The sequence below is a fragment of the Chamaea fasciata genome, unplaced genomic scaffold (assembly GCF_029207755.1).
Source record: "Chamaea fasciata isolate MVZ Bird 193981 ecotype frontalis unplaced genomic scaffold, bChaFas1.0.hap1 SCAF_419, whole genome shotgun sequence".
Taxonomy (NCBI): domain Eukaryota; kingdom Metazoa; phylum Chordata; class Aves; order Passeriformes; family Sylviidae; genus Chamaea; species Chamaea fasciata.
Window position 1 is genome coordinate 75,147 of NW_027094504.1, and position 12,929 is coordinate 88,075.

General features: G+C 53.5%; 1 protein-coding gene across 1 annotated transcript; it reads right to left on the reverse strand.

Annotated features, from left to right (window-relative positions):
* Positions 1 to 845: 845 nt before the first annotated feature.
* Positions 846 to 12,880, reverse strand: LOC136305449 (epithelial discoidin domain-containing receptor 1-like; the record flags this gene model as incomplete). Its single annotated transcript, XM_066208704.1, has 10 exons — positions 846 to 1,950; positions 3,323 to 3,472; positions 4,598 to 4,886; positions 6,536 to 6,703; positions 8,138 to 8,277; positions 8,649 to 8,818; positions 8,901 to 9,005; positions 9,888 to 10,077; positions 12,388 to 12,536; positions 12,811 to 12,880. Coding segments are annotated over 10 exons (1,578 nt in total), but the record flags the coding sequence as incomplete, so codon positions are not given.
* Between the last annotated feature and the right edge of the window lie 49 nt (positions 12,881 to 12,929).

Here is a 12,929-nt window from a genome sequence, read left to right on the forward strand (position 1 = left end):
CATTCCCAGTTTGGGGACACTGGGGACACTTCCTTGGGGACATTCCCAGTTTGGGGACACTGGGGACACTGGGGACATTCCCAGTTTGGGGACACTGGGGACATCTCCTTGGGGACATTTCCAGTTTGGGGACACTGGGGACATTCCCAGTTTGGGGACATTCCCAGTTTGGGGACACTGGGGACATTTCCAGTTTGGGGACACTGGTGACACTTCCTTGGGGACATTCCCAGTTTGGGGACACTGGGGACACTGGGGACATTCCCAGTTTGGGGACACTGGGGACATCTCCTTGGGGACATTCCCAGTTTGGGGACACTGGGGACACTGGGGACATTCCCAGTTTGGGGACATTCCCAGTTTGGGGACACTGGGGACACTGGGGACATTCCCAGTTTGGGGACACTGGGGACACTTCCTTGGGGACATTCCCAGTTTGGGGACACTGGGGACACTGGGGACATTCCCAGTTTGGGGACACTGGTGACACTGGGGACATTCCCAGTTTGGGGACATTCCCAGTTTGGGGACACTGGTGACACTGGGGACATTCCCAGTTTGGGGACACTGGGGACATTCCCAGTTTGGGGACACTGGGGACATTTCCTTGGGGACACTCCCAGGCTTGGCAGTGACGTCACCACGGCGCCGTTGCCACGGTGACGGGGAGGGACAAAATCGCCCCAAATTTGCCCAAAATCGCCCAAAATTCGCCCAAAATTCACTCAAAATCCGTCAAAAAAATCCACTCGAGGTCGCCTCGATTTACACGCACCCAAATCTGCCCCAAATCGCCCCAAAATCCCCCAAAATTCCCCTAAAAATCCCCCCAAAGTCTCCCCAAAATCCCCCCAGAGGCCGGGGCCGAAGGGCGGTCAGCGATGATGATGATGGTGGCGATGGTCACCGCGGTCACTCAGTGACGATGAAGATGCTGAAGGTCACTCAGTGATGAAGATGACGGCGATGAAGGTCACTCAGTGATGAAGATGATGGTGATGATGATGGTCACTCAATGGTGATGAAGGTCACTCATTGATGATGATGGTCACTCATTGATGATGGTGGTCACTCAATGATGATGATCACTCATTGATGAAGATGACGATGAAGGTCGCTCATTGGTGAAGATGATGGCGATGAAGGTCACTCAATGATGATGATGGTCACTCAGTGATGATGATGGTCACTCAATGATGATGAAGGTCACTCAATGATGATGAAGGTCCCTCATTGATGATGAAGGTCGCTCATTGATGAAGATGATGGCGATGAAGGTCGCTCAGTGATGAAGATGACGGCGATGATGGTCACTCATTGATGATGATGGTCGCTCATTGATGATGGTGGTCACTCATTGATGATGGTGGTCACTCAGTGATGATGATGGTCACTCATTGATGATGATGGTCACTCATTGATGATGATGGTCACTCATTGATGATGAAGGTCACTCATTGATGATGATGGTCACTCAATGATGATGAAGGTCGCTCATTGATGAAGATGGTCACTCATTGATGATGGTGGTCACTCATTGATGATTGTGGTCACTCATTGATGATGATGGTCACTCATTGATGATGGTGGTCACTCATTGATGATGGTGGTCACTCATTGATGATGGTGGTCACTCAATGATGATGGTGGTCACTCATTGATGAAGATGGTCACTCAATGATGATGGTGGTCACTCATTGATGATGGTGGTCACTCATTGATGATGATGGTCACTCATTGATGATGGTGGTCACTCAATGATGATGAAGGTCGCTCATTGGTGAAGATGACGATGAAGGTCGCTCATTGGTGAAGATGACGGCGATGAAGGTCGCTCAGCGCCCTCTGCAGGTGGCCGAAGTCCGGCCGCTCGGCCGCCTCTCGGGCCCAGCAGTTCAACATCAGCCGGTGCAGGGCCGGGGGACACCCGGGGGGACACGGCAGGTACTCCTGGAACTGGGGTTACTGGGACGCACTGGGACGGACTGGGACGGACTGGGACGGACTGGGACGGACTGGGATGGACTGGGATGGACTGGGATGGACTGGGATGGACTGGGAGGGAACTGGGATGGACTGGGATGGACTGGGAGGGAACTGGGAGGGGACTGGGAGGGAACTGGGATGGGGTGATGGGGCCCAAACCCCTCCCAGTCCCTCCCAGTCCATTCCCAGTTTGTCCCAGTTTGCCCCAGTCCCTCCCAGCCCCCTCCCAGTCCCTCCCAGTCCCCCCCAAATCCATTTCCAGTTTGTCCCAGTCCATCCCAGTCCATTCCTAGCTTCCCTTAACCCCCTCTAAACACTTCCCAGTCCCTCCCGGTCCCCTCCCAGTCTGTCCCAGTCCCTCCCAGTCCCCTCCCAGTCATTCCCAGTCCATTACCATTTGGTCCCAGTCTGCTCCCAGTCCATCCCAGTCCCCCTCAACCTCCTCTAAACATCTCCCAGTTCCCTCCCAGTCCGTCCAAGTCTCCCCTAATCCATTCCCAGTAGGTCCCAGTCCCTCCCAGTCCCTCCCAGTCCTTCCCAGTCCATTCCCAGTGCCCCTTAACCCTCTCTAAAAACCTCCCAGTTCCTCCCAGTCCCCTCCCAGTCCATCCCAGTTCCCTCCCAGTCTGTCCCAGTCCCTCCCAGTGGGTCCCAGTCCATCCCAGTTTCCTCCCTGTCCCTCCTAATCCATTCCCAGTCCATCCCAGTTCCCTCCCAGTGGGTCCCAGTCCATCCCAGTCCAACCCAGTTCCCTCCCAGTCCCTCCCAGTCCATCCCAGTTCCCTCCCAGTCTGTCCCAGTCCATCCCAGTTCCCTCCCAGTCCCTCCTAATCCATTCCCAGTCTGTCCCAGTCCCTCCCAGTCCATTCCCAGTGCCCCTCAACCACCCCTAAACACTTCCCAATCCCTCCCAATTCCCTCCCAGTCTGCCCCAGTCCATCCCAGTTCCCTCCCAGTCCCTCCCAGTTCCCTCCCAGTCCCTCCCAGTTCCCTCCCAGTCCATCCCAGTCCCCTCCCAGTCCCTCCCAGTTCCCTCCCAGTCCATCCCAGTCCCCTCCCAGTCCCTCCCAGTTCCCTCCCAGTCCATCCCAGTCCCCTCCCAGTCCCTCCCAGTCCCTCCCAGTCCCCTCCCAGTCCCTCCCAGTCCCTCCCAGTCCATCCCAGTTCCCTCCCAGTTCCCTCCCAGTCCCTCCCAGTCCCTCCCAGTCCATCCCAGTCCCCTCCCAGTCCCTCCCAGTCCCTCCCAGTCCCTCCCAGTCCATCCCAGTCCCCTCCCAGTCCCTCCCAGTTCCCTCCCAGTCCCTCCCAGTTCCCTCCCAGTCCCTCCCAGTCCCACCTGCTGGCCGCGGTTGCGGAAGTGGTGCCCGGCGTTGGCGATCACCTGCTCGTCGCTCAGGGCCCCGTACGGCTGCTCCCGGCACCGCGTCAGCACCTCCCACAGGGTCACCCCGAAGGCCCAGGCGTCGCTGGCCGGGCTGAAAGTTCCCTGGAATCCCGAAATTTGGGAATTTTGGGGTTTTTGGGAATTTTGGGGGGATTTTTTGGGGGGTTTTTTTGGGGGATTTTTCGGCAGTCGGGAAGTAGAAATTTGGATTTTTTTTTTTGGGTGTTCGGCGCCTCTCAAAAAGTCGCTGGCAGGGCTGAAAGTCCCCCGGAATTGCGCAATTCCCAAATTTTGGGGGTTTCTGGGAATTTTTGGGGGGATTTTTTGGGAAGTCGAGAAGTGGAAATTTGGGGGTTTTGGGATGAAAAAATTGGGGGTTTTGGGTTTTTTCGCCTCCCAAAAAGTCGCTGCCAGGGTTGAAAGTCCCCTGGAATCGCGAAATTCCCGAATTTTGGGGGTTTTGGGAATTTTGGGGGATTTTTTTGGGGAATTTTGGGGGATTTTTTTTTGGGAATTTTGGGGGGTTTTTAGGGGGTCGGAAAGTGGAAATTTGGATTTTTTGGGGGGGGTTTCGGCGCCTCCCAAAAAGCCGCTGGCAGGGCTGAAAGTCCCCTGGAATCACGAAATTCCCCAAAATCCCAATTATTTCCCCTAAAATCCCTTTTTTTCCCTCTGTTTTTTTCCAAAAAAAATTTCCCATTTTTTCTTCATTTTTTTTACCCCCAAATCCCCTTTTTGTCCCCGCCGAAAATTCCAATTTTTTTCTCCTCTTCCCCCCCCAAACCCCCCAATTTTCCCCCCATTTTTTCCCGCCAAAATCCCAATTTCCCCCCCTATTCTTCTCCCGCAAAATCCCGATTTTTGCTTCGTTTTTTTCCTCCCAAAACCTCAATTTTTTTCTCCATTTTTGTAAAACAAAAACCATCCCTTCCCCCCCCAAATCCTCCCAAAATTCTGATTTTTTTCCCCCCGAAACCCCAATTTTTTTCCCCCCAAAAATCCCATTTCCCCCCCCAGTTTTTCCCCCAAATATCCCATTTTTTTTCCTCTCTTTTCTCCCCCCAAACCCACCAACCCTTCAATTTTTCCCCCCCCAAATCCCAGTTTTTCTCCTTGATCCCATTTAAACCTCCCCAAAATCCCATTTTTTTCCCCCAAATCCCATTTTTTCCCCCAAAATCCCATTTTTTTCCCCAAAATCCCCAATTTTTGTCCCGTTTTTCTCACCATGAGGATGCACTCCCAGGCCATCCAGCGGATGGGCAGCAGCGCCCGGCCCCTCACCCGGTAATAATCCGCCGCGTAAAGATTCCGGCTCATCCCGAAATCCGCCACTTTCACCGTCAGCGACCCGCCCGAAATTTCGCCAAATTCGCCAAAATCGCCCGATTCCGCCCCGGATCCGCCGCCCACCAGGCAATTCCGGGTGGCCAAATCCCGGTGGACGAAGTTGAGCCCGGCCAGGAATCGCATCCCCGACGCGATCTGGGCGCCCATGTGGAGGAGGGTGGAGAGGCTGCACCAAAAAAAAGAATTTTAAAAAAAAATCAGATTTTTCCTCGTTTTACCAAAAAGAAAAAAATATTCCCCCAAAAATAAATTTTTTCCCCCAAAAATTGGGTTTTTCCAGCCCAAATCCCCTCTTTTTTTGGATAAAAAATGCGCTTTTTTTCCCCTCCAAAAAATTAGTTTTTCCCACCGTAACCCCTCGTTTCCCCTCCACAAAAATCCCATTTTTTCCCAACCTAAAGCCTATTTTTCCCAAAAAAAATCGTTTTCCCCCGAAAACCACTTTCCCCCCCCACATCAATTCCTATTTTTCCCCCCCAAAAATCCCATTTTTCCCCCCAAAAAATCCTTTTCTCCCCACTCCTATTCCTGTTTTTTTTCCCCTAAAAATACTTTTTTTCCCCCCCAAAAAATCGCTTTTTAAAAACCTAAATTACTTTTTTTTTCCCAAAAATGGCTTTTTTTATCCCCTCAAAAAAAAATTTCCCTTTTTTTTCCACCCAAAAGCCCCAAATCCCGGTGGACGGAGTTGAGCCCGGCCGGGAATCGCGTCCCCGTGCCCACGTGCAGGAGGGTGGGGAGGCTGAGGGGAACAAAAAATGAAAATTTTCGTCATTTTTACCCCTCCCCCCCTAAAAAAAAGTGTTTTTTTCCAAAAAATGTAATTTTTTTTCCAAAAAAAAAAGAATTGGGTTTTTATACTTATATTCCTATTTTTTCCCAAAAAAACTCCCTTTTTCCTACCCTCAATCCTCGTTTCCCCCCCAAAAATCCTTTCTTCCCCAAAAACTCTCCGTTTCACCTCAAATCCTCTTTTTCACCAAAAAAAAAATTTGATTTTTGCCCCCCCCAAAAAAACCTTTTTCCTCCCCTTTTCTTCTTTTTCTCCCGCATTTCCTTTATCCCCAAAAATTTCCTTTATCCCCAAAAATTTCCTTAATCCCCAAAAAATTCCTTTTTCCCCAAAAAATTCCTTTTTCCCCCAAAATTTCCTTTATCCCCAAAAATTTCCTTTTTCCCCCAAAATTTCCTTTTTCCCCAAAAAATTTCCTTTTTCCCCCAAAATTTCCTTTTCCCCCCAAAAATTTCCTTTATCCCCAAAAATTTCCTTTATCCCCCAAAATTTCCTTTATCCCCCAAAATTTCCTTTTTCCCCAAAAAATTTCCTTTATCCCCCAAAATTTCCTTTTTCCCAAAAAATTTCCTTTATCCCCAAAAATTTCCTTTATCCCCAAAAAATTCCTTTATCCCCCAAAAATTCCTTTTTCCCCAAAAATTTCCTTTATCCCCAAAAACTCCCTTTTCCCCCAAAATTTCCTTTTTCCTCAAAAATTTCCTTTTTCCCCCCAAATTTCCTTTATCCTCAAAAATTTCCTTTTCCCCCCAAAAATTTCCTTTTTCGCATCCCAAATTCTACTTCTAGCAGAAAAAAAAGCGCTTTTGTTTCCCCCTCCCAAAAAATCCCTTCTTGCCCCCAAAACAAATCCTTTGAAAGGGGCGGGGCAGGAGTGGGCGTGGCTTGTGCTGAATGACGGGCATGGCTTAAAGTGGGCGAGGCTTCTCTTAAAGGGACAGCACCCCAAAAGTCATTCTAGGAATCGACTCAGACTGGGGGCGGCTCGAGTGGGCGTGTCCCACCCGGGGGCGTGTCCTCACCTGAGGGCGTGTCCTCGGGCCCCGCCCAGGAACTGGTGCAGGTCTCCGTGCTCCATGTACTCGGTGACGATGCTCAGGGGGCCGGGCCCCCCGCACACGCCCAGGAGCCGCACGATGTTGGGGTCGCGCAGGCGGAACAGGGTCCGGGCCTCCTGCAGGAAATCCCGCCTGGACACGCCCCCAGAATTCCCAAAATTAGCACACCTGAGCACACCTGGGTGCACCTGGATACACCTGAGCACACCTGGGCACACCTGGAGGACATTTGGGGTCCCGCAGGCGGAACAGGGTCCGGGCCTCCTGCAGGAAATCCTGCCTGGACACGCCCCCAGAATTCCCAAAATTAGCACACCTGGGCACACCTGGAGGACATTTGGGGTCCCGCAGGCGGAACAGGGTCCGGGCCTCCTGCAGGAAATCCCGCCCGGACAGGCCCCCACAATTCCCAAAATTAGCACACCTGGGCACACCTGGATAAACCCTGAGTACACCTGAGTGAACCTGGATACACCTGGGCACACCTGGGCACACCTGGAGGACATTTGGGGTCGCGCAGGTGGAACAGGGTCCGGGCCTCCTGCAGGAAATCCCGCCTGGACACGCCCACAATTCCCAAAATAAGCACACCTGGGCACACCTGGATAAACCCTGAGTACACCTGAGTGAACCTGGATACACCTGAGCACACCTGGGCACACCTGGGCACACCTGGGCACACCTGGAGGACATTTGGGGTCCCGCAGGCGGAACAGGGTCCGGGCCTCCTGCAGGAAATCCCGCCTGGACACGCCCCCAGAATTCCCAAAATTAGCACACCTGGGCACACCTGGGTGCACCTGGATACACCAGAGCACACCTGGGCACACCTGGAGGACATTTGGGGTCCCGCAGGCGGAACAGGGTCCGGGCCTCCCGCAGGAAATCCCGCCCGGACACGCTCCCACAATTCCCAAAATCCCAAAATTAGCACACCTGGGCACACCTGGATAAACCCTGAGTACACCTGAGTGAACCTGGATACACCTGAGCACACCTGGGCACACCTGGGCACACCTGGAGGACATTTGGGGTCCCGCAGGCGGAACAGGGTCCGGGCCTCCTGCAGGAAATCCCGCCCGGACACGCTCCCACAATTCCCAAAATCCCAAAATTAGCACACCTGGGCACACCTGGATAAACCCTGAGTACACCTGAGTGAACCTGGATACACCTGAGCACACCTGGGCGCACCTGGAGGACATTTGGGGTCCCGCAGGCGGAACAGGGTCCGGGCCTCCTGCAGGAAATCCCGCCTGGACACGCCCCCAGAATTCCCAAAATTAGCACACCTGGGCACACCTGGGTGCACCTGGATACACCTGAGCACACCTGGGCACACCTGGAGGACATTTGGGGTCCCGCAGGCGGAACAGGGTCCGGGCCTCCTGCAGGAAATCCCGCCCGGCCAGGCCCCCACAATTCCCAAAATCCCCAAATTAACACACCTGGGTGCACCTAGGCACACCTGGAGGTCCCTAAAACACACCTGGGGACACCTGGGGACACCTGGGGACACCTGGGGACACCCCTGCCAGTCCCTCCCAGTCCCTCCCAGTTCCATACCGGGCGTTCTTGGTGGCGTCCGGCCGCAGCACCTTGACCGCCACCAGCAGGGGGCGGCCTGCGGCCTGGGGGGCGTGGTCTGAACCGGGGGGCGGGGCCAGGCCCAGGGTGTGGGGGGCGATGACCTCACAAAGCAACACCTGTCGGGGGGAGGGTGACCAGAGAAAGGGGCGTGACCAATGGAAAGAGGGCACGGCCAATCAACGAGGGTGTGGCCAAAAGGGGAGGGTGTGGCCTCAGAAATGGGGTGGGGTTAAACTAGATGGTGAGGCCGAAATGTGGGCGTGGCCACTATGAGGTGGCTGTGGCCAAATTAACGGCTGTGGGGTCATTAAAAAGGGGAGGAGGTTATTAAATATGGGGGCGTGGCTAATTAAAAAGGGTGTGACCTTAAAGGAGGTGGGGCTTGACAATCTGAGGGCGTGGCTAAATGGCTCACAGGCGTGGCTAAACCATGGCAGGTGTGGCCTGGGTAAGGGGTGTGGCTTGATCCCAAGGGGGCGGGGCTTACCTCCCCAAACTGCCCCTCCCCCAACTTCTCCCGGAAGCGCAGCTGCCGCCGGGGGAAGGCGGGGAGGGCGTGGCCGTGGGCGTGACCCTGGGCGTGGCCAACCAAGGCGTAGGCGGAGCCTCCGGTGACGTCAGCCTCGGCGTAAGCCCCCGCCCCTCTCTCGCCCTCACCTGCCCAGGTGAGAAGAGGAGGCGCCGGTGAGGCGGGGAGCTGGGTGTGGTCAAAGTGGGCGTGGCCCCATCCCTGCCCCGCCCTTACCGTCGGTGTTGATTGGTTTGACCCCGTCGGGCGTGGCCCGGCCGAGGCCTCCCATTGGTCGGGCGTAGGTGCTCAGGAGCAGCCGATAGGCTGGATTCGCTGGTGGGCGTGGGCAGATTGGGTGTGGTCACAGAGGGGCGTGGCTTATTGGGGTGGAGTTTCCCTGCCCCCTCCCATTTTTGGGGCTGTTTTGAGCCTTTTCCTCGTTCCCGGAGAGATTTTTTGGGGACGTTTCCAGCAAATAAAAAATTGGGGAAAAAAATCTTCCCCTCCCTCTTTTCTTTCCCCTTTTTTCCCCTTTTTTGGTCCTTCTTTCCCTTTTCTCCCCTTTTTTTTCTCTTTGTTTTTCCCTTTTTTCCCCCTTTTTCCTTCCCTTTTCTTTTCCTTTTTTCCTCTATTTTCCCCTCCTCCTTTTTCCCCCCTTTTCCCCTTATTTCCCCTTCCTCCCTCCATTTTTTCCTCCTTTTTCCTCCTTTTTTCCATTTCCCCCCGTTTTTCCCCGCTTCTTCCCCCTTTTTCCCATTTCCCTATTTTTCCCCCTCTTCCCCCCCCTTTTTTCTCTTTATTATTCCCCATTTTTTCCCCTTTTCCCTCCCCTCTTTCCCTTTTTTCCCTTCCCTCCCCCCTTTTCCCCTATATTTTTCCCCATTTTTTCCCCTTTTCCTGCCCCTTTTTTTTCCCCTTTATTTTTCCCCTTCCGCCCTTTTTTCCTTTATTTTTCCCTTTATTTTTCCCCTTTTTTTCCCCTTTTCCCCCCCTTATTTTTCCCCTTTTCCCCCCTTATTTTTCCCCTTTTCCCCCCTTATTTTTCCCCTTTTTCCCCATTATTTTTCCCCTTTCCCCCTTTATTTTTCCCCTTCATTTCCCCCCATTTCCCCCTTTATTTTCCCCCTTTATTTTTCCCCTTTTCCCCCCATTTTCCCCTTTTATTTCCCTCCCTTTTTCCCCATTTCCCCCTTTATTTCCCCGTCCATTTCTCACCAGCCCCGGGCGGACTCCGGGGGGGTCGGGGCCGGGCCCGGGTGGGTTCCTGGTACTCCCCGCTCCCGGTGCCGGTGCCGTTCCCGGTGCCGGTGGGGATCCGCTCGTAGCCGGTGGCGTTGTTGATGACCACCGTGTCCCCCGAGAGCTGCACCCGCAGCGCCGCCTCCGCCCCGCCGCCGCCCGGCACCTGGCCCAACCCCTTCCCACCGGTCAGAACCCGCTCCAACCAGTTAGAACCAGTTCAGCCCCAGTTAGAACCAGTTCAGGCCCAATTCGGACCAGTTAGAACTAGTTCCGACCAGTTAGAACCAGTTCAGCCTCATTTAGAACCAGTTCAGCCCCAATTCGAACCAGTTAGAACCAGTTCCGACTATATAGAACCAGTTCAGCCCCATTTAGAACCAGTTCAGCCCCAATTTGGACCAGTTAGAACCAGTTCAGCCCAAAGTCAGACCCATTTAGAACCAGTTCCGACCAGTTAGAACCAGTTCAGCCTCATTTAGAACCAGTTCAGGCCCAATTCGGACCAGTTAGAACTAGTTCCGACCAGTTAGAACCAGTTCAGCCCCATTTAGAACCAGTTCAGCCCCAATTCGGACCAGTTAGAACTAGTTCCGACCAGTTAGAACCAGTTCAGCCTCATTTAGAACCAGTTCAGCCCCAATTCGGACCAGTTAGAACCAGTTCAGCCCAAAGTCAGACCCATTTAGAACCAGTTCCGACCAGTTAGAACCAGTTCAGCCTCATTTAGAACCAGTTCAGGCCCAATTCGGACCAGTTAGAACTAGTTCCGACCAGTTAGAACCAGTTCAGCCTCATTTAGAACCAGTTCAGCCCCAATTCGAACCAGTTAGAACCAGTTCCGACTATATAGAACCAGTTCAGCCCCATTTAGAACCAGTTCAGCCCCAATTCGGACCAGTTAGAACCAGTTCAGCCCAAAGTCAGACCCATTTAGAACCAGTTCCGACCAGTTAGAACCAGTTCAGCCCCATTTAGAACCAATTCAGCCCCAATTCAGACCAGTTAGAACTAGTTCCGACCAGTTAGAACCAGTTCAGCCCCAGTTAGAACCAGTTCAGCCCCAATTCAGACCAGTTAGAACTAGTTCCGACCAGTTAGAACCAGTTCAGCCCCATTTAGAACCAGTTCAGCCCCAATTCAGACCAGTTAGAACTAGTTCCGACCAGTTAGAACCAGTTCAGCCCCATTTAGAACCAGTTCAGCCCCAATTCGGACCAGTTAGAACCAGTTCCGACTATATAGAACCAGTTCAGCCCCATTTAGAACCAGTTCAGCCCCAATTCGGACCAGTTAGAACTAGTTCCGACCAGTTAGAACCAGTTCAGCCTCATTTAGAACCAGTTCAGCCCCAATTCGGACCAGTTAGAACCAGTTCAGCCCAAAGTCAGACCCATTTAGAACCAGTTCTGACCAGTTAGAACCAGTTCAGCCTCATTTAGAACCAGTTCAGGCCCAATTCGGACCAGTTAGAACTAGTTCCGACCAGTTAGAACCAGTTCAGCCTCATTTAGAACCAGTTCAGCCCCAATTCGAACCAGTTAGAACCAGTTCCGACTATATAGAACCAGTTCAGCCCCATTTAGAACCAGTTCAGCCCCAATTCGGACCAGTTAGAACCAGTTCAGCCCAAAGTCAGACCCATTTAGAACCAGTTCCGACCAGTTAGAACCAGTTCAGCCCCATTTAGAACCAATTCAGCCCCAATTCAGACCAGTTAGAACTAGTTCCGACCAGTTAGAACCAGTTCAGCCCCAGTTAGAACCAGTTCAGCCCCAATTCAGACCAGTTAGAACTAGTTCCGACCAGTTAGAACCAGTTCAGCCCCATTTAGAACCAGTTCAGCCCCAATTCAGACCAGTTAGAACTAGTTCCGACCAGTTAGAACCAGTTCAGCCCCATTTAGAACCAGTTCAGCCCCAATTCGGACCAGTTAGAACCAGTTCCGACTATATAGAACCAGTTCAGCCCCATTTAGAACCAGTTCAGCCCCAATTCGGACCAGTTAGAACCAGTTCCGACTATATAGAACCAGTTCAGCCCCATTTAGAACCAGTTCAGCCCCAATTCGGACCAGTTAGAACCAGTTCAGCCCAAATTCAGACCCATTTAGAACCAGTTCCGACCAGTTAGAACCATTTCAGCCCCATTTAGAACCAGTTCAGCCCCAGTTCAGACCAGTTAGAACCAGTTTGGAGCAGTTACAAACAGTTCACACCAGTTAGAACTCAGTCAGTCCCTCCCAGTCCCCTCCCAGTCCCTCCCAGTGCCCTCCCAGTCCCTCCCAGTGCCCTCCCAGTCCATCCCAGTCCTTCCCAGTCCCTCCCAGTCTCTCCCAGTCCCTCCCAGTCCCTCCCAGTACCTCCCAGTCCATCCCAGTCTCCTCCCAGTCCATCCCAGTCTCCTCCCAGTACCTCCCAGTCCATCCCAGTACCTCCCAGTCCATCCCAGTCTCCTCCCAGTCCCTCCCAGTGACCTTGCCCATGCACAGCCGGCGGCGCAGGATGAGGAGGATGATGGTGAGGAGGAGGAGGATGATGGCTCCCAGGCAGCCCAGCAGCGCCGGCGACGTCCCGGCCTCGCCTTTGGCCGCCGGCGGCACCAGTTCGGCCTCCGCGGGGGTCACTGGGAGGGGCGGGGAGGGGCCGTGGCCACACCCACCTCGGATAAGCCACGCCCATTTCATCCACACCCCAATAAGCCTGGCCCAGTTAAGCCCCTCCCATTTATTCCTCCATTAAGCCCCTCCCAATGAAGCCACACCCATTGATGACTCCATTAAGACACGCCCCATTGAGCCCCACCCAGTTAACCCCCTCCCATTCAAAGCCCCACCCACTTAAACCTCACCCAATGGAATCCCACCCAGTTAAGCCCCACCCAGATAAGCCCCGCCTACCCGAGGAGGTGACGTTGGTGACCCCTCCCACGTTGGGGGCGTTTTCCAAGATGGCGGCGGAGGGGTCAGGGGTCAGGGGCCACCCACTGGCACCCACGGGGTCATCGAGGACCTCTGGG